Source organism: Coturnix japonica, chromosome 1, assembly GCF_054131305.1.
Source record: "Coturnix japonica strain WE chromosome 1, WE-NBRP24, whole genome shotgun sequence".
Taxonomy (NCBI): Eukaryota; Metazoa; Chordata; class Aves; order Galliformes; family Phasianidae; genus Coturnix; species Coturnix japonica.
In genome coordinates, this window is record NC_140663.1 from 110,571,104 (window position 1) to 110,595,925 (window position 24,822).

Below are 24,822 nucleotides of genomic sequence, written 5' to 3' on the forward strand. Positions count from 1 at the left end.
CCTTTATATTATTCCTATAAGTTTTGAGTTCACTATGGCTGAGGGAAGTGAAATTTTCTCATTTGTAATACAGAATGTGGCAAGAAAAGGGGGTAGGAAATGACCAAAGAATGACTTTTGTAAAAATGCCTGAGTCATGCTAATATTGTTATTTTAATTCTGATTTGTTATTGAAAATAACCAAAAAGAAGAAAAACAGATGGAAATGTTTTGCAAATGTACAGATTTGCCATATATTTCAGAAGAATATTTTTCCCTTCAGGCTTCTGCTGGTTGAAATGTGGCTTTAAAACAATGAATTGAAGGCTTAAGTTTAAAGACCGCTGACAAGAAAAGTTGGAGGTGAATTCTTTACAAATGATTTGACATTCCAAAGCAAACCATAATGAACAAAATGCTAAGCATTAGGATGTGTAACTGTTTTTCTAACTGAAATAAAAAGTTTTTCAAGTAGCTGTCAAAAGACAAAGAATGATATGATAACAGGAAATAAAATTAGAATTAATTATCAATTTAATATCAGCTAAATAATTCAGAGAAGATCTTAATAGTAAAGAATGCAAGGCAGCATGAGCTTTTATTGGACAAACGTCAAATGTTGATATTACTGCCCTTCTACAAGACTACTGTGAAGAACAAGTAACATTCAATGTGACTGAAATGAGAGAGAGAAAAAAATGACTGCACACAAAAAATAAAATCTTATTTTGAAGCAGAGCTTCTGTTTCAAATTCCTTCTAAGTAGCCACTTTTCTTTAAATTCTCTTCTTCTATGAGATTTTTTTTTTCTTTTCTTATAAGGAATAATTCACTTAATTCTGAATGGAAGACATATACTAAGTACAAAAATGATGTATTAGTAATGTGCTTTAAATAAATGAATAAAAATACCTTGTCTATGCTTTCTTCTACTGAAGAGCCACCCAGTATGTGAAAACTTTTTTTTTATGATTGTACACTACCAGTCTCCTATGTGTATATATTACGTAAATTAAAGAGGGAGAGGTTTTTTAGTCTTCTACAGTTAAGTGTATTTTTTAGACTTTCAGTAATACATGTAGCTCTGACTTTCTGTAGTTTGTCACCAAATCTACACAAAAATTTACCTCTGAAGTCACTTTATGACATACGCATGTATATAAAAAAAACCAAACACTAATTTTATTTGCATCCATCTTTTGGATCAATGGCACAGCAGTCTAAGGATATGGGGACATTCAGCTTGTGCAAAAGCTTAAAAAATTCACAACTATAGCGTTAGGAAAGTAAATCAATACTGAAACTGGCCCTTTCTCCACAATGATGAAGCAATACTCGTATTATAATATAAATATAAGTAATCGCTATAGCGCTGCTAAGGCGTCAGTTCACTGGTGGCTTCTCCTAGAAAAAAATCTCAATCCTGTCCCAGTCATTTATCATACTGATCAGGAGGAATGGTGCAGTTTTTTATATCCCTCCACCAAATCATGATATTTCATCAATGTCATGCTATACACAAGTGAAAAAGCTCACTTCAAAATTTAAGATTGCTGTTCAAAACAAAAAGACATACTAGAAAAGTTAAATAAAACACAAATGAGAAGGTTAATTAAGGAAAACCAACGCAATAAAAATGACATCAGAAAACACGACAGACTAGGAACTACAAATTAAATGTTAACTTCACAGTAATTTTTTCTGTTCTCACATTTCAGTACGTTATAAAAATAGCTATCCAACCATTATTAGTTTTAATAACATGGTCTCATTTTGCATCCCAACTATTTAGCGTCTTTTTGACATTTTTGGTCTCACATTCCTTGTCTTACAGCATCACGGAAGAATAACTAAGCAAACAAACAGAAGAGAGAAAGCAGGACACTGTCCCCACATGAAATAAGGAGAGGAAGGTAAGTCTTCTGTAACAGATGATATTTTGAACTAACCCTATTAGTATCTTCCGTACAGTCTTCTCGTGAAGAGCCAACAGACCTTGTGAGTGACTTATGCTGCACCTGTGGAGATAACAGTTGCAGGCTGTTTGCTCTGGCTGCCATCCCTTGCCCTATGCTTAAGCCACCCTCTGAGCCCTTTGACCTCACTCTGTCCCGGCTCACATACATAGAGTGTCTATGAGGGCGCTGTTGTGAAGAGAAAGGACTGGTATAACCTAGGCCATAGGAAAAAGATTCATGAGGAGCAGAGAGCGAGTGAGAATGGCTTCCATCCATGTGATCTGGCAGTTTTAACTCCTCCATTGTTTTGGAGTGTCTGGTTGAAGGTCTTCGGGTGTCCAGGGTCCCCTCGCTGCGGTTATTCCTCCCAGATGGGCTGAGCAAAGTTCTGTTATCGCTATGCCGGGGAGCGGTAGGACTGGTAGGAGAGTTCAAGTCCATACAGCTGGATGGAAAATAGCGACTGCTGTTTGGTTCCGCAGCTTGAGCCCGGGCCTCAGATAGGTTGCCCACGGATTTTGAGTCTGTCAGAACCCCATGGCTCTTTGACTTTGTCCGATACGAAGGACTCTTAGAAGACTGTGGAATGGTATCAATATAGCTGTGGCGACTATGCTTATCACCGGGCTGCAGTGTCCCAGTTTTACTTTGAGATGTTTCCATAAATGAGTGCCGGTTTTGCTGTGACCTGGTGTTAGACTTCAGGTACTTCGTGCCTGGACCTTCAGAACTTTTTGGCTCCACATTAAAATCAAACTCTGTTTTTGCCTTTGCTTCCTTCGGACTAAGAAGATGTGGCATATTATTGTTGGCTAGATCTTTATTGCCAGACCCAGGCTGGTTGCTTGATTTCTTCGCATGCATTGGACTATGTGCAGCTCCAGAAAGGTTTCCATTTAAAAAACTTTCATTTGCTGGAAGTCCCTCTTCTCTCGGCCCGCCAACCCCTAGCGTCTGTATATCCTTGCTGTTTGATCTGTGGTGTGACTGCAAAGCAGAACTTTTGCTGGCTTGGTTTCTACATTAAAATGCATAAAGAAGCATTAATATACCAGATTATATACTCATGTATTAGTAACTTCAACAAAAGTGCACTCATTTTAGATGGGAGTTGCCATTTTATAACAAAATTAGCAACAAGATCAAAAATTTCTGCTCACTGCAGAAACTGCGAACTAGGCATCAGAAGCTCCACTAGAAGATTTGCAAATGTCAGTGTACTGTTTTTATCAATTGTATCCTATGGGACAAACTCAATTCTGGTTACTGGATTCTGCTAGTGAAAAATATATATATATACATATAAAATCCAATCATAAAAATTCCAACTTTCCAACTATTTACATACTTATCCATCTGTAATATATGTGTAATCGCTACACTAAGCACTATTATGAAAATTAGCTGTAGATCCACTGAAATAATAATTGTTAAACACATCTGGAATATCAAAGCTGAAGTGGAACAATCAAATATGTCAGCGCTGCCAAAAAAGCCTTGTACAATCAGTGTTCCAGGCTACATAATGTATATCTGAGGTGGGTGGAGGCAGAAGAGAAAGAACAGAGGCCATTGTGCTAGTCAAAGCCACCCAGATGGATGGATCTCAAGGTCTGTGCAGCCCGGTAAGCTCTGTAACACCAAATCAGGTCTACCACAGGAACACTGACTTTTGCATAACTCGGATTTTACAGAATAAAAGCAGATCTGCTCATGGGCCTATCTTGGCTCTGAAACAGCGCAGCTGAGACTAAGTAGTGCTGTGGCTATACTCATTAGCCTTGATGGACCTAAGCTGGCTTAAAGCTAAGCAAATGTACTTATTTTAAAATCAATTCTATCATAATCTAACTCGGATATATTACTGAGGGATAAACTGAGAGCTGACTTATTAGGAACTACTATCGGATAATGCTAGTTATTTTTATATTTAGGATTTTTGTACTACCCACTTCGAGTGATCTACTGATAAGCCCACTTACAATTTGTAAGCAATAAGCAATTAATTAAGAAATTAAGCAAGTTTGGTACCAGTACCAGTAAGTACGTATAGCAGCAGCTAAAACATTTTAATGTAGATGTCATGTTCTCAGATCTTCAAGTGAGGAATTTTATTTTTAAATCTCACTGGAAGAACTAAAGAAAAACCTGTCTAGGATTAAAAGACATTGTAGTTCTGCACACTTCAGAGAATGACCTCTAGGAAAGCTTCTGTTAAATGAATACGATGAGTCTCTTTGTACTGAAGTATTTTATTCATCAGTAAACCTGATTAGTTGATGTACTGAGATGAGGAGGCTTCTCTCAAGCTACGTGGGTCCAACAAAGGAGTTAGTGAGCAAATACACCCCATTCTAAGTTCAAGTAGACTAGACTCGGGTCATAACCACACTGCAGAAAAAATTCTGTTTATCCTTTCTGTGGAGCATGACTAACAAATTTTTCTTGTTTTCTATGGAGACACCTCCAAACCACATAATTCTTGCTATTGTTCAGAAAAGAAGCTAACTTTTTTAAGATGATAAGGCCAAATAAATTTTTTGTTGCCATGCGAGAAAACACTTTCATTTATTTATTTATTTATTTCCAATCCCAACATGCATTTAGCCTGATGAATATAGCTAACAAAAAAAATCCAGCTTGAATAGATGTAATAATAAAATTATGTCTGCCTTTTTGTTCAGATAATATCAGCGTTAAGGACTATGTTTACCTGTTAGATAATGTGTTGCTCTCCACGTGGTAAGGCTTTCTTTTAGCTGACCGTGAAGGTGAGCTTCCACAGCGATCCAAGAGTCTTTGTGTTTGAAATGAAGGATGGTTCAAACATTGCTCTGTCAAGTATCTGTCTGCTGGATCTAACTTCAGTAAGTTCTTTGGAAAATAAATCCCAAAGTTTAAATGTTAACATCTGTATTTGCATCAACAACAATGTAGAAAAATAAGGAACATTAATGGGATAGTTTTATAATCACCAGAGTGTCTGTGATTAGATGCAGGTGCCGGAATAACTTCATATTGCATTGAAATACACATGATGCAAAATGAACACTTTCAAAAATATTATATTCTACTTAAGAGATGAAAGACATTGAACTTGCTTATTATGAAACATATAAGCTACATATATTTAAAAAGAGCATAAGGGAACATACTCATCTGCTTTGTACTCAATATGTTTAAAATACAAAAAGAGGTAAATGCAAAACTATACACGTTTTACCTATACTGGTATGGATGTTAAAAATATACAGATTTTAATCATACTTTTCAGTATGTGCTATAAAACATTAATGTTTAAAACAAAGATCTTGAATTAGCATTAATATAATGCTACCAATGAAACAGGTTTAACAAACAGAACAAGCACATGGGAGGAATATTAAATGTTCAAAAATACCTTTGCAGTTTATAATTTTTTAAAATTATTATTATAATTTATTATAATTTAAAACACACACACACACACAATGGCTACCTGTATATGCGTTAATAAAATACTGATCCACTTGACCACAAACTAGTTTTTCCTGCACAGGATCCCTGTACATCAAAATGGAAAAAGCCCTTGACTTTCCTAGGCAGCTCAATCATACATAATGCAGTATCTGCCCTTCTCAGGTGACCAGCTGCGTACCAAACGATTCATTTCTTTTTTTCCTTCCTTTTTTCTTTTGTGGCACTCATCACTAGTGTGATAGAAATGGCCCACTTACTGATGGTCATAAGGCTTACTTGACGTGCCTTATAAACTAACTTGCACAAGCTAGAGCACAAGCAAGGAAAACTAGAGTCCAGAGGGAATCTTAAGGCTCTGAAACTGACTGGAATCATAGAGAAATTACGGTGAACAAAGCTGATGGCTGGGGCATGGTCACTGATGGGCATGGCTGGCTTCAGAAACCAGGAGGTGAGGAAGAAGAGGAGTGGCACTCCACCTAAACTAGGTCCTAAATTGTACTGAGTGACAGCATGAGACTAAAGGTATACCCACTTATATAGGTCAGGAATAGAAAGGAAAACAAGTATTTGTGGTGTTATAGCAGGGATCTGTTACCAGCTACACATCTAAGATAAAGAGGATGACTCCTTCTACAACACAAAGCAGAAGTGTCCTCATTACAGGTCCTCATCCTCACAGCAGACTTCAACTACTCAGATTTCTAGACTATGCTGGTAGCATTTTCTAATTTCCCTCTAAGAGAGGGCAACCAAACAAGAGTTGGGCTTCGCTTTACTTGACTTGCTGTACAGTGACAGTAAAGTACTGGAGGCTAATCTGATCACAGAGGACAGTCTGAGATGTAGCAACCCTGAGAGTTTTATCATTAGGATTCAAACAAAAGGTAAGACAGTTAAACATCAGTGATAGGACTCACAATTTTAAGATTGCAAACTTCTGTAGGGGGATTCCAAGACAATCTCCCAAAAAACTGCCATCAGAAGATAAATGTCCAAGAAAATTTCCTGCAAGTGCAGGAACGAAGCATCTCATTGGGCGTAACATCACAAAATGTCAAGCATGGTCAGTCAGCTTGACAGAACAGGGAGCTTTTTAACGAAGAAAAACTCAAAATAGGCAATATATAAGAAGTTAAGCCAAGGGCAAGATAGAAAGAAAAAGTATAAAAGCACTGTTTGGCACAGTGGATGACATTAGGAAGGCTGAAGTCCAGCTACAGCTAAAGCAAGTGAGAAATATATATGGATTATTCAGATAGTCTAACAGCAAATTGAAGCCCAGGGAAAAAAAAAAAAAAAAAAAAAAAAAAGAACAAAAGTCTGCTGATGAACAAAGGAGATAACTGAATGACAGATTATATGAATAAGCAAAAAATATTCAACTTCTTTTTCGCCCAAGTCATCATATTGAAATTTCCAAGTGCATGCTTGCAAAAGAACATGGCTTGTGAAGGAAAAGAGGAGCAGCAAAGCATCAACAGCAAATGAATGACTCTTCATTAATCTAGTCCAGAAATGCTCTCTAAATACTGATATATAAAGCACTAGAGACACATATGTCAGCGGTAGCTGACATTATTCACTAATCTAGTAATCAGACCTGAAGTCCTTGGGAATGCAGATAACAAGGAACATAGCAACTGTGAATATTTGCCAGACTGCCCAGTGTCTGGGGGAGAGGAAGGCATACAGCAAAATATGTAGAGCATTTGTAGCATGCATCTTAACCACAGGTGTTTTCTGTTCTCTTCTTCTCAGTCATCTGCTCATTCTTTAACAATGTTCCAACTTCTCAACTATGTAATGTAGGTCAAACAAAATATCCCCTCTACAGGATCCCTGACCTTTCCTCACCTTACACAGAGTAATGGGAACAAAAAAAAAAGTTTAAAAGAATTACTTGAATTAAAAGAAAAAACAGAATGGAATTATTTAGAATATTTTCTTAACATTTTGCAATTTCAACTTTTATATCACACCAGAAAAACCCATAAGGCATTGCTATATAACATACAAAATTAGTGTATAATGAAAATAAAAGCAATCCCCAGCATGTGTTATGATGGTCTGAGGAACCATCTTGAAATTGCAGTTGAGCAATATGCACTACTACAGCTTGAGTTACATCGAATTATAATGCTGGGTGGGGGGGATTGGGAGAGTTTATGTCAACTAGAAAATAGAATACAATTATTCTAAACACTGTGAATCTCCTCCATTTTATTGTGGCTGAAATTACAGGAGGATTGTACTACAGCTCACTGTAGTGAATTTTTACATTGTTCAGCCATTTTGAGGAAAGATGGCATTTTCTGGACCACTGAAAGAAACCCAGAACCATATCCTAGCTTGGCCATGGGGAACTAGCTGGTATGTTCCAGAACAGGACTGAAGAACAACTTAAATAATGTGCTTAATAGAAATAAGTGTCAACTACTGGATTAAGATCTCAGACAGGCGAAAAGTTTACTGTGTATCTACTGTCTGTATCCTCACATTTATCCAGTAATGAACAATATTAACTCATGTTAATCTAATCTTCATTCACTGTGGATTTATCTAGATTTATTACAGGTTGAGAGTTCATCCTCCTACATTAGTAAGGTGACCTGTGCATCACGAATGGCTGTTGGTATGCATGCAGACACAAATGATGGCAGTTCTTTTGTCTGGAATAGATACTGCTTACCAAATCAGTCAAGTTTGGACAGATTCTCCTGGCATTTGCAGGGGATATTTTCCTGATTCCTAAGAAATATCAAGCCTGGCTATAGATGGTGGTGATATCAAAACACCTCAAAAGAAAATTCACAAGTACTTTTAAAATGCACTCTATTAGGAAAGTCACATCTTTCCCTACGTATTACAGACAGAAAATAAATATACTTGTTTACCTTCATAAGATCAAGCAAAACACCACTTAAAATTCCCAAGTATCTTCTTTCTAAAGATTGTGGATGATTGACTGCAGGAAACTGTCAAAGTAATATATCACAAAAATATATTGAGAATGCAAACAAGGTATAGATTAATACAACATTTAAAAAAAAAACAAACATAAACTGTACAGTCAATAAAGGCATGCAACCTAATGGAAAACATGTATATTGAATTAGTTCATGATTTCGGAAACCTTAGAAAATAATACGAAACAAATAACTGCTGATATATAATATGAATCTAGTCAACCCAAGAAAGTACTTTTGATTAGTAACACGCACCTGAGAAAAGAATTTAGAAATAGTTATTAGATAATTTTTGCTTTTGTGTGAACGTAGTAATAATTAAATACCAAAGATTAATCGACAATTCCAAATTGTTTTTAAGTCAAAAAACCTCACAAAAATGGAATAGCAACTATGCAGTAAGGTTTGGGATCCCTTCCATGATCACGTTGCAATAGGAATGAACTGCCAACATCATGAGAAGTAGAGTGCTCTGCTGGAGGACAGCTTTGGTCAACTACAGTCTTGACAAAACCAGATGAAGGCAGCATTTGAAGCTAGTCCTAACTGTAGAACAGGGCAGGCAGGAAAGATTTAAGGAAGAAAAAAATACAAAGCATAGGATTTTTGCTTTTTTGTTTATGTTGTTTGCTTTGCAAACAAGGCTACAGCCAAGGGAAATGAAAACAGTCATTCTCTTTTTAATCAAGTGAAAGAAAATCTGCTCCATATATCTACGCTGTAACTTAATATCAAGTATAATGAGCTAAAAAGAAACAAGCATCAGAGATGCAATTTCAGATTATGGCATGCACAGAACTGACATCAAACAAACAGGTAAACTGATTGCTGTGAGGTAACTTCAAATTTAAAAGCTAAACACATTTATTCCATTATTTCCAGAATTAGAAATTAAGGCAGGATTTTCAAGATAAGCACAAAAAAAAAAAAACCCACAGAAAACAACTTCATTTTTGCAACTTATGTAGTTTTTAGAGAAAACTGTACACTTGAATGCCAGAGAAACTTCAGGAAAAACTAAACCAAACAACAGCCAGACGGCTGATTGGTATTAATTGCAGTTTATCCAAAACAATGCAGCTGAGATCCAGATACTTCATTAGCAGTTCCTGGAGCTGTGGTATTTGCCTAATAGTATTCTAGTGCTACAGTTGCAGCCTGGCTTGATCTCATCCACATCTTAACTATGAATTTGCTAAAAAGCCCTCTTAACTTAACACATCAAAGCTAGAACACTGACAACAGGGAATATGCACTGGCAATCACGTACTCGATACATAAAAAGCCATTGCTTAATGTCCAAATGGACTCAAGTCATGCATAAAACATACCCACATAAAATATTGAGGTATACCTAAAATAGCTGAAAATGTGAGATAACCACAAAATTTGGGTCAGCGATTAAGACAACAGAAACAACAACAAAAAAAACCCCAACAAGTCTGAAGATTAATAAACCATTCTATGCGGAATTTGCTGTAGTATAAAAACACACAACCCCCTATATGTTTGGTCTGAACTCTCAGTGAGCAAGAAGTCTTAAATATTTTTATTCCTTTGCATCTATTTCTGCATGTTTAAAGGATTTTTACATCCAGGTGCATATATTTATATGTACACCTTCCTCGGAGTATGACTTCAAACCCTTGCTTTAAAGAGTAATCCAGCAGTACAACTATCCACTCCCAAAAATGTATTTTGTTTGGAAGCAGAATGCATTGCATGTGCACTGCAAGTATGTAATTGTTAGACCACTGCTAAGTGCAATCCCTTGTTTGTACTGGCGTTACTTTTCATAAATTACACCATGTGAGCTTTGAAGGAAAATCAGACCATTAGTTTGAACGTGTTTGTTCCTAAATAGTCCCTGTACTTTTCTTTTTACTTTACTTTCTTTTAAAGCGGTTTCTTAATGACCGAAAGGCTTATTTTAATTATTGACTTTTAAGTCCAAGTCTGTCTTGTTGATCTTAGACAGCAGCCTAGGTGAACCAAGCCTTCCATTCTTCCTCTCCTAGTTTACATAAAGAAAACAGATTTTCAGGAGGCACTAACTTGTTTTAAGTGCAGTATTCTTCTAATTAAAACAAACCAGGTTCTTCTGTCTATCCAAGTGGGCAAAATATTTCTGTACTCACACAGAACGGTCATTATAAATCAGATTTTACTTCCAGAATCAACAGAGAAACATGAAAATGATTGCCATTCACTGCGTTTGTTCATGTCCTCCATCTTATGTGTAACTAACTCATAGAATAACAATACAGCCCTATGTTACCATTTGTGTTTCCATAAAGGTAGGAGCCTGTAAGTTCTTTCTGATACAAGATTATTTTCTTGGGTCTTCAACATACCACGGATGTTTGCTTCCTCAAACAGACAGAAGAGATATAACTAAATACTACCTAATCCTCAATAGTGATGAGAACTGTGTGTACACGCATGAGTGGAGGAAATAAGCAGGAACATGAAGCATGCAAATGTGGCATCTTTACACCTGTGCATGTAGAGCTGGCGTGTCTGAATTGGAATTTCTTAAATCCTGCGCTACAGGATGGCAGTACCTACAGTTATGAGAGAGATTCATAAAGCTGACAGACAATCACATGGACAAGCATTTCTCTTTACTGGGCTAGATTTTATCATGCAAACACCCAGTTCCAGCTCATAAATAATAATTTGCATAATCACAGAATAGCTTCTATCCACTACACAACTGAATATCTTCCACTATTAAGTGCTACTATTAAAAAAACACAAACACATCTGTATTTACAATGTTGTCGTAAAACATGGAATATTTTTTTCAATTAAGTAACAAAAATCATACTCTGAATCAAAATTTTGTAGTATTTTTCGTATTTAAGTCATTATTCAGACTTCAGTATTCCCAAAGTACTCTCTTTTAGAAGGCATATGTCACTTCCCTGTTGTTACCATTCCTGACTTTGCAGATGGGAATAAAAAGGCAGCAATCTCTATGAGGCCAAGTAATAAAACATTGATCCATGAAATGAACAGAGACTCACGACACTCAACCCTGTGCTAATCACATTAGGTCCATGCTGTCTTCTTGAATTACTTTACTGTAAAGCTACATAACAAAGATGCTTCATTTTCATCCTGAGACACTACACAGCATTTAGCCAAGTAAAATTACCCTGCAGAAGTAGAATTCTTGTAAAATAACGTTGAAGAGAGAATATTTTATTTAGCTTACAGCTTGTAAAGCACTGCTTTAGAAGGTATATATTTTTAAAAACAGAAAATCCTTTAGAGCCCTGTTCTAAGCAGGATCAAAACCATACACTACCTTGGCAAGAAATGCTTGTGTTACTGTTTTATAAAAACCTTTGACCAAGGGTGTGCAAACTTTGTCAAAAAACTCTTAGGAATTAGCTATTGTTGTAGCTAAAATAACTAACCCCAAACCTTAATCCAACTATTACTTTTGCTATTATCATCAGCTAATCATAATTTATGGCAGCCTTTAATGCATTTTAAGACAACTAGTTGCATCCCTTTCTTGTTCTCTATTTTTTCTTTTATGGAGTAAGACCCAAATCTCCAATCTTCACCACATATCAGGTCTCCTAAGACATTGTTATGTCTGTTTATTGGATTTTATATCAACAATTTCACATAATTTATCAAGATCATAAAACTCTGTGAGCAGCATTTGCTAAAGGAAAAAAAAAAAAAAAAAAAAAGAAAAAGAAGAGATAACCAAAATGGTATTACAAGATGACACAAGTATCATCACTGACCAGGCATTATTAAAGACAAGTGAGTTTTTTGTTTGCTTGGTTTTTTTAAATATATATATTTTTTGTCTGACATTTTGCCATCTAAAGCAGCTTCTCCACACTAACAAGCTTCTGTTTAATTCATGGCATTGTCAAACTCCTGAAATGGGAACAAGCAGCTTTCTTACTTGTATGGCTTACATTAATTCTCCAGGAATTCAAGTAAAAAGGTGAAAAGCTCCCTTATCATCACGACAGCATCCAAGGCCCAGATTTTGCCATCACAGCAGGCTTAAGAGAACCAGCACAAATCTTCCACACTTCAAACATATAAATGTGCCACTAAACTTCAAAGTGCACACCTAGCATGGTAATTTTAGGCTTGGCATGTTCACCCACAGTCATGACAAGAAAAGTAAAAGAAATAGACCTGTTTAAAATCAGCTTTTAACAGCAAAAAGAACTTGTTTATACTTCCCAATACTGGTATAATTAGAATGTAACTTTGAATGATGAATGCTCCATCATCTAAATATCCTGTGGCTGCACAGAAATACATGCAACAGAAAACACAGTACACACTAAATGAAAATAACCTTTATGACGATAACAGTGTAAATATCGTGTGAGTAAATTAATAAAAAGAAAAGAACAAAGCTCTCTCTTACCCTCAGTCCATGGAAGCGTGGGTTGCTGTAGAAGAGCTTCATCTGCTCAGCTGGCAGCGGGCCTAGCACCTTCTGAATGGTAAAGAGCTGGTCAATCTCACTTTCCCCTGGGAACAAGGGCTGTCCGTCACTCAGCTCGCCCAGAATACAGCCCACAGACCACATATCCACAGCCTTTCCATATGGGGCTCTGAAAAGTGAACGTACAGTGTTGCTCACTCACTGGCACCATCTTCTTACAAAGCTGTTTTAACGTACTGGCTATGTTTTCCACAGCCTGTTTCCTTACAGCTCAGAAAAAAATAAACCTTGACATTAAAGAAGCAATCTCAAATATCAAGTTCTCTGTTTCTGCACTAGATGGCTTGACATATTGCTGCTTGGAAAGGTGGGACAAGAATTCTTAGGTATCCCCAAGGATTCAGTTACCTTTTTTAAAAAACAAAACGGAAAACATACATAAAAGAATAACCTTTTTGACCAAGATACAGTTATGAAAGTTAAATTAGTTTTTACATTGTTTTATTCCATTGTATTTATTAGATTGATAGACATACTGGATCTTTGTTTCACCCTTCCTACAGCAAAGTTTTAATTAGAGAGAAAACAGAAGCCCCCTGAAGCTATTCCTGAAACTATTCATGAGTTAAGAAACACAGCTAAAGACACAATGAAAACATCACAAAGCAAGGATTTCCTGTTCTGGAGCAAAGCCACGGGTTGGAATTTGGAGAAAAATTCAGGCAGGTGCTCTCTTTGCATGCAGGCAATGCTGTGTGGTGGGGTAGATGGCCCTCAATATTTCAAAATGATGCCGACAAAAGAAGCAAGGTCAGCAATTAAGAGGTGGTGGGAGTTCAATGGAAACAAAATTCAATGGTGTCTGTGTTACCCTGGAAAGGACTACACCAGTTTCTCAAGACTAGAGAGTATTTAAAGGATGAACAAGCAGAAAGGATGCTACAGTTGGAAGAAATGATGAGTTTGCAGATGGTTTGTAAGATACATATATATATAATACACACATGTATAGTGTAGAAAATCATAATACAAGGAATAGATATTTGTGTGAGGAGTATACCGTGGTGAACTACTACAATTTTCAATCTAAAGGCATGAATGCTGAAGAAACAAAACCTGAGGTTCCTCAAAGTGAGTCAATTCAGGATATTCAGTGAATAATTAGCTATTTCTTTCCTCTTGTGAAATGTAAACACTTGAACTTTATTAAAAAAACAAAAACATCCTGTGATACATTTTAAAATTTAAAAAATTAAAAAAAATAAATAAATGTGTTTGATAAAAGATAAATGCTTAATAATCCTGGGGGCTTTGAAATATTAGATATGCTTATAAAGATTTGGTAAAAAGTAGGGGAAGGAGATTTCCCTCTTCCCCTAAGATGATTGTGAAAAAAGAGCAGAATTGCCAAGAAACAGACACCAAGTTGAGCCAGAAAAGATTGGCATTAAAAATATACACAAGCAAAGTTGAAGTCATATTCATGAAATACATATACTCCTCCCCTTGCTCTGCAAGCTAATCAAATCTAGTCAATTACACACAGAAATGATTCCTGCTACATTTCCTCTGTTAATGAAAGAACTTTGGAAACTGCAGGCCTGACAAATATCAGCCATGTCTGCCAAGCTCTTTGTGTCTTTCCTCTAAAAGCCTAATTGCTAATAGAGACAAAGCGTAAAATGCTACAACAATGTAAAGACCTTGATTGATGCTTTCTTTCCAACCAGTATGTGTATGTGTACACGTATGACAGACACACACTTTGCTGTAAGCTGAATTGTTTAGTTTTCTCCAAAATATGAAAAACTGAGTCTTGCATTTTCTTTTATTGGCAACTTTAACATACTATACTGCACATAACAACACAACTACATCTCAATTTGATTAAGATTAGCACAGCTCTGGGAATACTTGTAGGACTTTCTTGACGAAACAGTTATTATTCAATGCCTTACCTAGTCAAGAAATGTCTATTCCATGATTCAAAGTTAATCAAGGGTTCATACAAAGACCTGTTTCTCAGCAGCATAAAACATTTTGCTTGAAGGATTGTTGAGACTCCAAGCAGTCCTTTCCTGATTGCTCCTGTGGCTGCCAATTCCTTACTTATAGAATATGTATATATAAATACATATCTGATATACATACATACAGGAATTATATTTTATTAGAGTGCTTATGTAGTTTAGAAGAAGACACTGTAAAACGTGATAGTAATGGAAAGATTACAAACGGTACATTTCCAGGTACTTTAGTCTCTTCTTCTACACTTGTGCACCCAGTGAATATGTTCATGCAATTCAGCCTTGTGAAGTAGTAAAACATCATTTTTACAGATTAATAAAAGACTGAAATTAAATTTCTACTCATGCAACTACTTCTCCCACAGGCAATGTCACACTAATTTCTGAACGCTGTATTAAAATCACTCATAGAGCTTCCTTCAACAAATTCTTCAAACATACAGTTACAGAAACATAGAATATCACAAGGTGGAATCTACCCAACAGGGATCATGGAGTCCACCTCCTGGCTCTATATAGGACCATCTCACATTTAACTTGCTATTAGCCAGAACCTTAAGATCCATTTCCTCAGGGATGCTCTCTAGACTCTTTCCCCTCAGTTTGTACATCTATCCAATTATCCCATCCCAGAATCCAGCACTTGTTCTTGTTAAAATTCGTGTGGCTGGTGATTGCCCAGCCTTCTAGTCTCAGAAGATCTCTCTGAAAAGCCTCTCCACCCTGCAGGGAGACAACAACTCCTCCTAATTTAGTATTACCTATAAACATAGTATGTGTTCAAGTCCAATATCCAAATAATTTATATAAGCATTAAGGAGAACTAGCCCTAAATTGGAGCCCTGGGGAATCCCACTAGTAACTGTTTGTCAACCTGGTGGAACCCTGATTACTATAACTCTTTGAACCCAATCTGTCAACTAATTGTTTACCCTTCACATTACATTTCCGTCTATCTGTACGCCAGAGATTTTGACCAGGACACTGTGAAAAAACAGTACTGAAAGCTTTACTTAAATTTGGAAAGATTTCATCAGTTGGCTTCTCTTGGTCAACTAGGTAGATTACTTTCTCATAAAGGAAAAGCTCTAGAAGAAGACTCTTGCTTAGCCAAATCAGCCTTTTGTCCCACTTGCTTGACTTGTGACACTTTTAAATTGCCCACTCCCATGCTCTTCAGAAGTAGTACTTCAAAAAGTTAAAAAGCTAGCAGCCTTCTTGATCATTTCAACAGGAGTGGTAAAAGGTAACTGAGAACGAAAATAAAATCATAGTTCTGACTGAAAAGACAAAAAGAACTAGGAATGTAGCATAATGAAGGTTGCACTGCACTACTCAGCATGTGACTGATAAAACAAACACTTCAGACAGGACAACAGTAGAAACATCTTTTGAAGGGCCTATTAGGAGGTGCATCTCAAGTAAATTTGTCATAATTCGGTTTTATCCTTTAGTCAATTAAATACTGCTCAGCTCAAGACAGATGAATATAATATATATTATATGAGAACAATATAACTGATTTATGCTGACTTAATGGGAACGAATGAGCAACTATAAATGAAAATCTGGAATTCTCTTGAAATCTTCCCTTTAAACCAACTACAGTTCTCCACTGGCAAATCTTACAAAAGGTGCTTGAGAAAATGCAGTGAATCAGTAAAGATTTATCATGGTTGTTTCACAAACTATACTTACCCAAGCAAGAGTTCAGGCGAGCGGTACCACCTGGTAGCCACATACTCAGTATAGTTAGCATTGCTTCCTTCAGAAAGATTACGGGCAAAGCCTGTCAATGGAACAGTGTGAAAGATTATAATCCATTTTAAATAAAATGCACATATCATCACTGATTTTGGAGGTAAGAGATCATACTTATTTAAACAGAAGTAAGTTGTTTACAAACACCAGTGCAGAATGTCTGCAAGGACTGCTCATCTACTGTCGAGTCATTTGCAGTTACAGCAAAACTTCAGTCTCAAGGAAGAACAATTAATAAGACCAACAGAGAGAAGAATGCACATACTAGAAAATGCAGAAGTAGATATACGCTGTATTTTGTATTCATTCCTCTCCATTTATCGAATGTTAACACCAAAGTAATGATATCACTAGATTCTTCATGTAGTACTCCAGGGCAGCTGCTAGCATTGTTTCAGTAATGTATAGAGCACCTAACTATCAAATTAATTAGAGACTGAGGTCTGACAGCTCTCGGCAGCAAGACTTTGCTATAGAGCTACAGCTCAAACTGAGCCAAATTTAGGGGACTGAAATGCGGAAGCAACATTTTTAAAAAGCTTCTTTAATTGGAATGCTGTACTAAAAATCAGTAGAAAATTTACTTTGGTGAAATCACCAGGAATCTTTTCACTGTTGCATGAGCAACAAAGACAGAATAAAAAGCTCAAGATCTTTCAGAGATATAAGGGATGATTTCACTTCCAAAATAAGAGCTACATAAATGTTATATTATTTTTTCTTTATTTTTGAGTTCTCATGCAGAAGCTGCCAAAAATGATCTTCCCACACATTTATGCTTGTAAAGCTGTCATTTATTTACTGATTTGTTTCTAGTATTATGAAAGTGTCTCACTTGGCAGCATTAGCATGAAAGATCCCAGGGCTCTGTGGTTACACTAATTTACACCAACTTGCAGTAAATGTTTGGGTGCAGAGACCGTTTTCTCAAACTACCAGTCTAATAATAAAGCTGTTAGTGATACAAGTTACAGCTATTGTTTCTTCTTAGACACCTCTCCCTTTTAAAAGTTAGTAAATGGAAAGGCACGTACAGTGAGGAAGAGAAATCACAAAGTTATCCCAAAACAAGAATATTTTTCATCTGTTCCCATGGTTTTGCTAAAAATTATGGATCTCACTATAAAACTTAAAATTATTATTTTTTAGTTTACTTAAAGAGTACATTGGGATTGGGTACATTTCTAAATATTATTATATCTAGAACTGCTCTAGGCAGCTCTGTCTCTATTTGAAATTATGTGATCTCATTAATCTTGTCAGTGGAAATTCTCTCATTCATGATTTTAAACATAAGAAAACCAAGAGCCATCGTGAACAAATGGGACATCACGAACAAATGGTGGGAAGCCCTATCCTGAGAGAAAGGAGAAAGATACTAGCGCCACATGATACAAATGATCACATCACACAGTACATGTGCTAATGTATGGGGCTTTCCTCCAGGACATTCCATTGTAACCTGGTTGCAGCCAGCAGGTGCTGTGTCTAGGGAATCAACAGCAGCTAATGGAATCTGAAAAAATAAATCAGCAGGCCTCAACTTTGACAGATCAGGTGTAGCATGGAGTTGTTAAAACATAAATGGAAAAACCATGGGCTTCAGTTGCACCTACATATTGCCACGTGATGTAGGAAACCATTTTATACACTGCTCTGACTCGTTATCATACTGAGCGATGATGGGTGGAATTGGTAATTCAAGAAAACACAATACTTCATAACAGCAGAATTGCTCATTTTGTGGCATAGGTAGCATACTGATCCACCCCCCAGATTGTGCTGAGGTAATTGGAATGATTTTTATGCAAAAGCAGGAGAAAGTAACTAGGGAGAAGACTTGACCAAACTTATCAGTGAGGAATAACAGAGTAGAACATGAAGATGGAAAGTGATTTGAGTGAGAGCAACTATGAAAGCAACAGAACTTATACAATTATTTCAATACAAGATGGATAAACAAACAAAACAAGACACTTCATCAAAGGACTTCAGACAATGCAGAAGGGGAGGACAGATGCCAAGGCTGAAGGTGTGAGGGGGAAAAAGCAGTTCATAAGATTGTCTGTTTCTTATAGAGAAATAAGACCAACTCAATCAGACAAAGTAAAGCATTCTAACATTAACAGAATAGTTCAGTTTAAAAGGACCTCCAAATATCATATAGTCCAACTGTCCAATGACATGCAAGGTCTTCACTAGGTGCCTAAGAACACTAAGAAACCTCCATTACTGAGATCTTTAAGAGTAAGTTAAGCAAACGCCTGCCAAGAATGACACAGACATACTTAATCATTTCTCTGAGTGGGTGGAAGAGCTAGAGAATTTCTTGAGGTCTTTTCCAGTCGCACTTCATGATTTTTATGCTTATGCATCATAGAGAGAGAAAGAAATTTTTAAAGCAAGTAATTTTGAAGTCTTGGTTTTGAAAAAGCAAGCATACTAGTCAGAATGCTTAACAATTTCCAACAATTCAGATGCATCTGTTGTAACTGGCCTTTTGTGCTGTTCTCTTTTCCCATTTCTATTGGTAGAAATTACACCCACACAACATGTGTCCAGGCAAGCATCACACAATCTCATCTTTTCTAGTACGATATGTACAGAACATGGCACAACGATTCTTCTTTTAACAAGAACTATCTTGTTAAAAACTCAAATCAGTTCGAATAGAAAAATGTCATGTCCACTGAGATATTCCAATTACTTCAAATCTGCATTGAGATGGATGGATGTATTTTTTATTTGCATTTGTTGATATAATGAGGAATGCAGCACTGTATACAATTAGTATTTTTGTTCCAAAACGTGAAGCAAGCTAAGTAGGCAGGCAGCATGTTATACCATATAAAAGGGCAAATTCTTCCATCCTCATATATGCACATGCAATTGACTCTTGTGGCTAATCTGTTTTTACATCAGTGACTTAAGCTGCCACTAATAATGTCAATTAGCAGTAAGGCTCAAAGGTAACGTGGATAACAAGTATTAAGAGTTGTTCTGAATTTTAAATTCAGCTAAGTCTGACACTATATACAAAATTAAAACAAATCCACATGAACAACAAAATCAGGATGCCTTTGTTCTATTTCTTTTCCAGCAGCAGAAATACATCCTGGTTTGAAGATGCAACGTGAGCAAGCCTACGGACTAAGCACATCATCTCTACTGGCAGACGTCACTTCATCTTTGGCGAGAAAATCACTGTCCCAGATGTGACTGTGTGATTTGTTTGGCTTTTGATTTTCCTTTAGAATTCCTGCAGGAAGGCTGCTGACAGGAGTTCAGGAGCACAAAGGGCTGGTGGCAAATGCCAACTCAGCTGGTGAGCCTTACCCTCAGGAGGACAAAGATGGAGGGAGGAAGGGAGAATGCCTATAGGGTGTTCCTGATCATGGCACTATTAGTCTTGATTGGAACACGTGTTGGTCACCAGCAGGTGCTTTCTGCTGATTGTTTGCTAATCTCCCTAAGAGGCAGAGGAGTCCAAAGCACATGGTGCCAGCCAGAGCCTGGGGCTATGAGGAATGCTGAAAGGAGAGAGTAGGGAGGAGAGGACAGCCACAGCAGGGCTAGCTGCAGGCTCTTGGCTGGAGACAGGGCCAAAGAGCCACATGCTTTGGACACCAGCACCATTATGTGCTGCCAGACCTATGCATTTCCTGGGGTTGCAAAATAAACAGCCCTCGTTCCAAAGAACTCACATGGACTGGATATTCTAAGGCTTTTCCTGGAATGCTTGCTGGTTCTGAATGTTTAAACAAAAATGCCTTTAAGACTGAAAGAAATAAGCAGCACTGCAAGATACCAGTGTTTGTTCTGTTTTCCCAAAAACCTACTGCAATTTATTTATTTGTTTTTTTGAATGGTTCCTCTTTTCATTCAAAATTGCAGGGGTATGAAATGACAGCTTTCAAAGTGACCTTGGGTAGCTGCATGGAATTGGATTCTATTTTACCAAGCCAAGATGTAAGTTATTTAGAGTGTCTTATTCTGTGTTTATGTAGCATATAGAAGAAAAATAGAGATTGTTGGAACAGTGTATATGCCACCCTGCTGTCTTCTGGGGATTACTCACATAGGCAATTTTGTCGTGTTCTTGGGTGCTGCTTGTACAAAGCCTTAAAGCTGACATTAAACAGTTATTGATAAGTCAGGAAATATAAAAGTTAACAGCACATGTACAGCTCTGGCTCTACCCCTCCAGCTATTCACTCACTAATTGTATGTTGACACAATCTTCTTTGTTTAATACAATAGAGGATGACCTGTAACTACACACCTAACAATGTAAGAAGTATATTAACATATAAGAAGTGAAAATGCCTTTATGAAGTTGGAATCTTTTCTTAAATACAAAAGCTAGATAAATCTACAGTTCTGCCCGTCTCAGTTTATCACCTCTGCTATTCTTATGTCCAAGCCAATAACAGTACTAATAAATCCTTGCCCAACACATGGTGAGACAACAAATGCAGCATTTCTCTTAATCTAGTAGATGGTATTTCACGAAGTATACAAGAGCATAGATATTTCAAACTACAGTAATAGCCTTAACCTGAATAAGTTACCAGTTCTGACCATGAGAAAGGGTTTTCAACAACATGCACTGTAGAACTTTCACGAGAACGAGGTAAAGCTCCATGCCAAGAGATTTTCTTTAAAAAGGTAAGAAGTGAATCTATTGAACTTACCAAAGTCACACAATTTCAGAACATCATTGTGGCTTATTAAGAGATTCTCTGGTTTGATATCTAAAGCATTGAGTAACAAAGAAAGAAAAGATAGCTGTTAACTTCTCTACTTAATTTTGAGCTCTATCAAAAATATTATTTTATAACAATATATTTAGATAAACATAAACAAAGCATTACAAGACTAATTGCTCAATAAGCTTCCAGCTGCTCTGCTTGTGGACAAGAAGAATTTACTTTCTGTCACATGAAGTCTTTTGAAGTGTTTCCCAACAAAACAGGGGAAGATGAAATGTGTTTACAGACATTCCTAGAGAGCAAAAGAAAATGCAGAATAGTGCATACTGCACGATAATACAATAACCTGTCTTTTAATTACCCAGTTAACTGGTAAAATGTTGTGTTGTGCTTTCTTGTTTCTATATAAAGAGTGTGCTTTCTAGTTTTAAGCCTGTTTCTTATTCCTGTATGGATATTGTGGTATCTGTGTATGGAATACTTCTTTTTCAAGCTGCTTTACAAAATATGTCAAACTCTCACCTCTGTTTTGATCAGTCTCTACTAAAATAGTATATTGTACAAGAATTCTAATTTATTAGGAACATTAGAAATGTTACTCCTGTAAAGCCATAAAGCAGAATACAATTTTACTAAATAAAGATAAAATACATAAAAGCAGATAAAAATCAAACAAAGCAAGTACTGTAATTGCTTAAAATTTAGAGGGAGCTAAACTCATGGAAGTTGGGAAGATATGCCTTCAGCAGAAGTAAAACACCAAGAACCAAGCTTGTTCTGTGTTGTTTTTCTACTAATCACATCCAAACTATCTACTATCAGATTCAAAAGTAAAATAACTGAATTCCCAGAATTGTTTAAAAATTCCTTTTTCTTTATCAATGTTTGTACTGCAGTTTTACTTTACTGTTCATTTAATACAATCTTTACTCGTACGCCAAAGACAGTGGACAGAAAACTTTCTATGTAGATGAATCTAGTTCTAAAGAAATTTGAAGTCATGTTGCAGGCTTAATACTCAACCAAATCTACAGATTGTTTTGTTGACAAAGAGTTATTGCTTATATTTATGTTAAATGCAAATTCCTTCAAGCTGCAACATCTTTCCCTGTAGAAAGTGAACTCTTTTTGGAGCGTATTTGCATAGGCAGAATTATGCACTCACCTCTATGAACGATATCATTCTTATGACACCAATGAATTGCTTTAATTAGCTGGTAGATATAGCTTTTCACTTTTTCTGGTGGAACTCCATTTGGCATTTCTTCTAGCAATTCAAGCATATTCTAAATGTTTAAAAGACATTATTTAAAAGAGTTATATTTTAGTAGCTTGAATATAACCCAATTTCAGCTTTCTGAAGCAATAGTTACACCACCGAGTCTGGATATGAAAAAAACCACAAATGTAGTTTAACATTTAGGGAATGTATTTTAATCACAAACACAGTACTAGCTAATTTCATTCTAAAAAAGCATTTGTGAAGACAATTAAAGATGAACTGCAAATGTACCACAATTCCTTAAAAGGTTGTCATCAACTCACTTAAAAATTCCTAATAGTCACTTCTGTATAAAAAGTTGCTCCAACAATCACCAGTTTACTGGGGTTGTGAGAAAAATTAATGAATTACAATAGTTTGTAAATATCCTACTACAGTTTAATATACTGTTTTCTTAATTATTAAGCTAGTCCTATAGCTTTCACATACCAGGCTGCGACTAATCACAAACCACGTCTACACATGAATGGGTATACCTACAGCAACATATTACTGCTAATGAGAATGAGGTAACAGAGGTAAAAATGCCTCACAGGGACATAAACAGTCCAGAATACTCTGGAAAACTCCAGAATATCCTACAGATACACATCTGCTGTAGAAACCTTAGGTATCTTAGTTACTGTAGTCCTATGTCCACATTAACTATTAATGAATATACTTAGCTAAAAATTAAATGGTTTGCTTTAATTGGTAATGAACAATAAAGACTGGTTAGTTTCCTCTTTGAGAAAGGATATTTAGATTTGCATTATGTTAGCAAATATCTCCAATTTTGCACAATTTCAAGTACAATGGAGTTTGTACTCTTAATTGAGTGAATAATGGGCAGCATCAGCCAACTTGCTGACAAAAAGAATTTACTGAATACAGAAATGGAAATAAGCATTTTGGCTGTATCACCTTACACAACTCGCTGTATTAAGAATTTAAGCAGTTGAACAGATTTTTCATTTAAAATAAATTTATCTCTGACAAATGTTTTCTTTAGCCATATAATAACATTGGAGATTTCCCTTGGAAGATATTTTAATGAACATAAATGTAAGACAAAACAAAAGGAGACTGAAAAGATTTGGAAGTATTTCTGAGTTTTGCAATCTACAAATAAATACTGGAACTTATGTGCTTGAAAGCAAGTTTCCTTGCAGCTCAGATCTCAGAAAAGGAACCCTTCTTCTAAGGAACTGTATTGATTTTAGTTAGATTCTTGTCCACACAGTGGCCTGTAGTTCTGGATAAATAAGTCAAGAACTTAGTGTTATAAATATGAACAAAAAGAGAAGCATCAACACAGTGAGATCCTATGTGAAAACACTAAGGGAAATAGAAAAGATTAGACTAAATATGAATTTCAGTAGTCTGGAACTGAGCGCTGCAGGGCTATGGTTCCGTAAATAATACTAGCGTGAGCTTAGCTAATTCAACTATAGCACCAAATTAAATACATGTCCGAGTATCTGGATCACAAGGAATATGGATGAAACAAGCCAAACGTTGGATGTTACAGCTAAATAAGGTCCACCACGTCATGAGTTTCTAATCTGGTGAAATATAAAATTGTCTGCTGCCAAGCTGTGGCCTAGAACTGGTCATCTCACATTATACAATGAAGTTATACCACACACTAAATTGTACAGTATGTACGGGAGACACAAGACTGAAATGACCTGACTTTAAAGGAATAGCACTCAGCTGTACTACAAAATCACACTGGCAGGATATTAAATGAAAATTTGGATCTAGGCAATTATACCTCCTGAAAGCTACACAAATACATATATTTAAGCCTACGTTTACTTTTACTTTGTATATCTAAATACACCATCAAATGATTTCCTTGATAGTTAAGACATAAGGGTAAGGTCATCCTTACCATCGCAAGGATTATAAAACTACTTTAAGACCAATCCGTTCTAGGTTGTTTTTCCCTAGAAACAGACCAGGGTACTTGGCAATAGTAGGCCAATCCAAGAACATTTTGGGATCACTTTGAATGAGGTCAGGATTGGAAATAATTACAGCGATCTTTGCCAAATCCCTCTAAGCAACTACTGATAGTGGACTTGTTGCAGAAATACACGAACAGAAAATGTATTTTTAACAGGCTGAGATGGGGAAAGTTGCCACAGATTCCAAGGTCAAAATCCTACGAACTTGTTTTGAAAGATGATGTCTGAATTCATTACCCAACATAACACATGACAGTGAATCAACTTTACAATTAAAATGAAGTATCT

The 24,822-nt window shown here is 36.2% G+C and overlaps 1 protein-coding gene across 22 annotated transcripts in view; it reads right to left on the minus strand.

Annotated features, from left to right (window-relative positions):
* CDKL5 (cyclin dependent kinase like 5) overlaps positions 1–24,822 on the minus strand; it is a 108,245-nt gene that overhangs the window by 22,425 nt on the left and 60,998 nt on the right. For 17 of the 22 annotated variants that reach the window (XM_085531073.1, XM_085531088.1, XM_085531080.1 and 14 more), the window contains 7 exons: positions 22,466–22,586; positions 21,283–21,342; positions 16,526–16,616; positions 12,780–12,969; positions 8,294–8,374; positions 4,651–4,811; positions 1,929–2,955 (listed from right to left, as the gene is read on the minus strand). In XM_085531073.1, coding sequence (XP_085387199.1) covers positions 1,929–2,955; positions 4,651–4,811; positions 8,294–8,374; positions 12,780–12,969; positions 16,526–16,616; positions 21,283–21,342; positions 22,466–22,586 — 1,731 coding nt within the window. The remainder of the gene's footprint in view (positions 1–1,928; positions 2,956–4,650; positions 4,812–8,293; positions 8,375–12,779; positions 12,970–16,525; positions 16,617–21,282; positions 21,343–22,465; positions 22,587–24,822) is intronic. The other 5 variants (XR_014940277.1, XR_014940275.1, XR_014940288.1 and 2 more) reach the window with 1 other exon arrangement.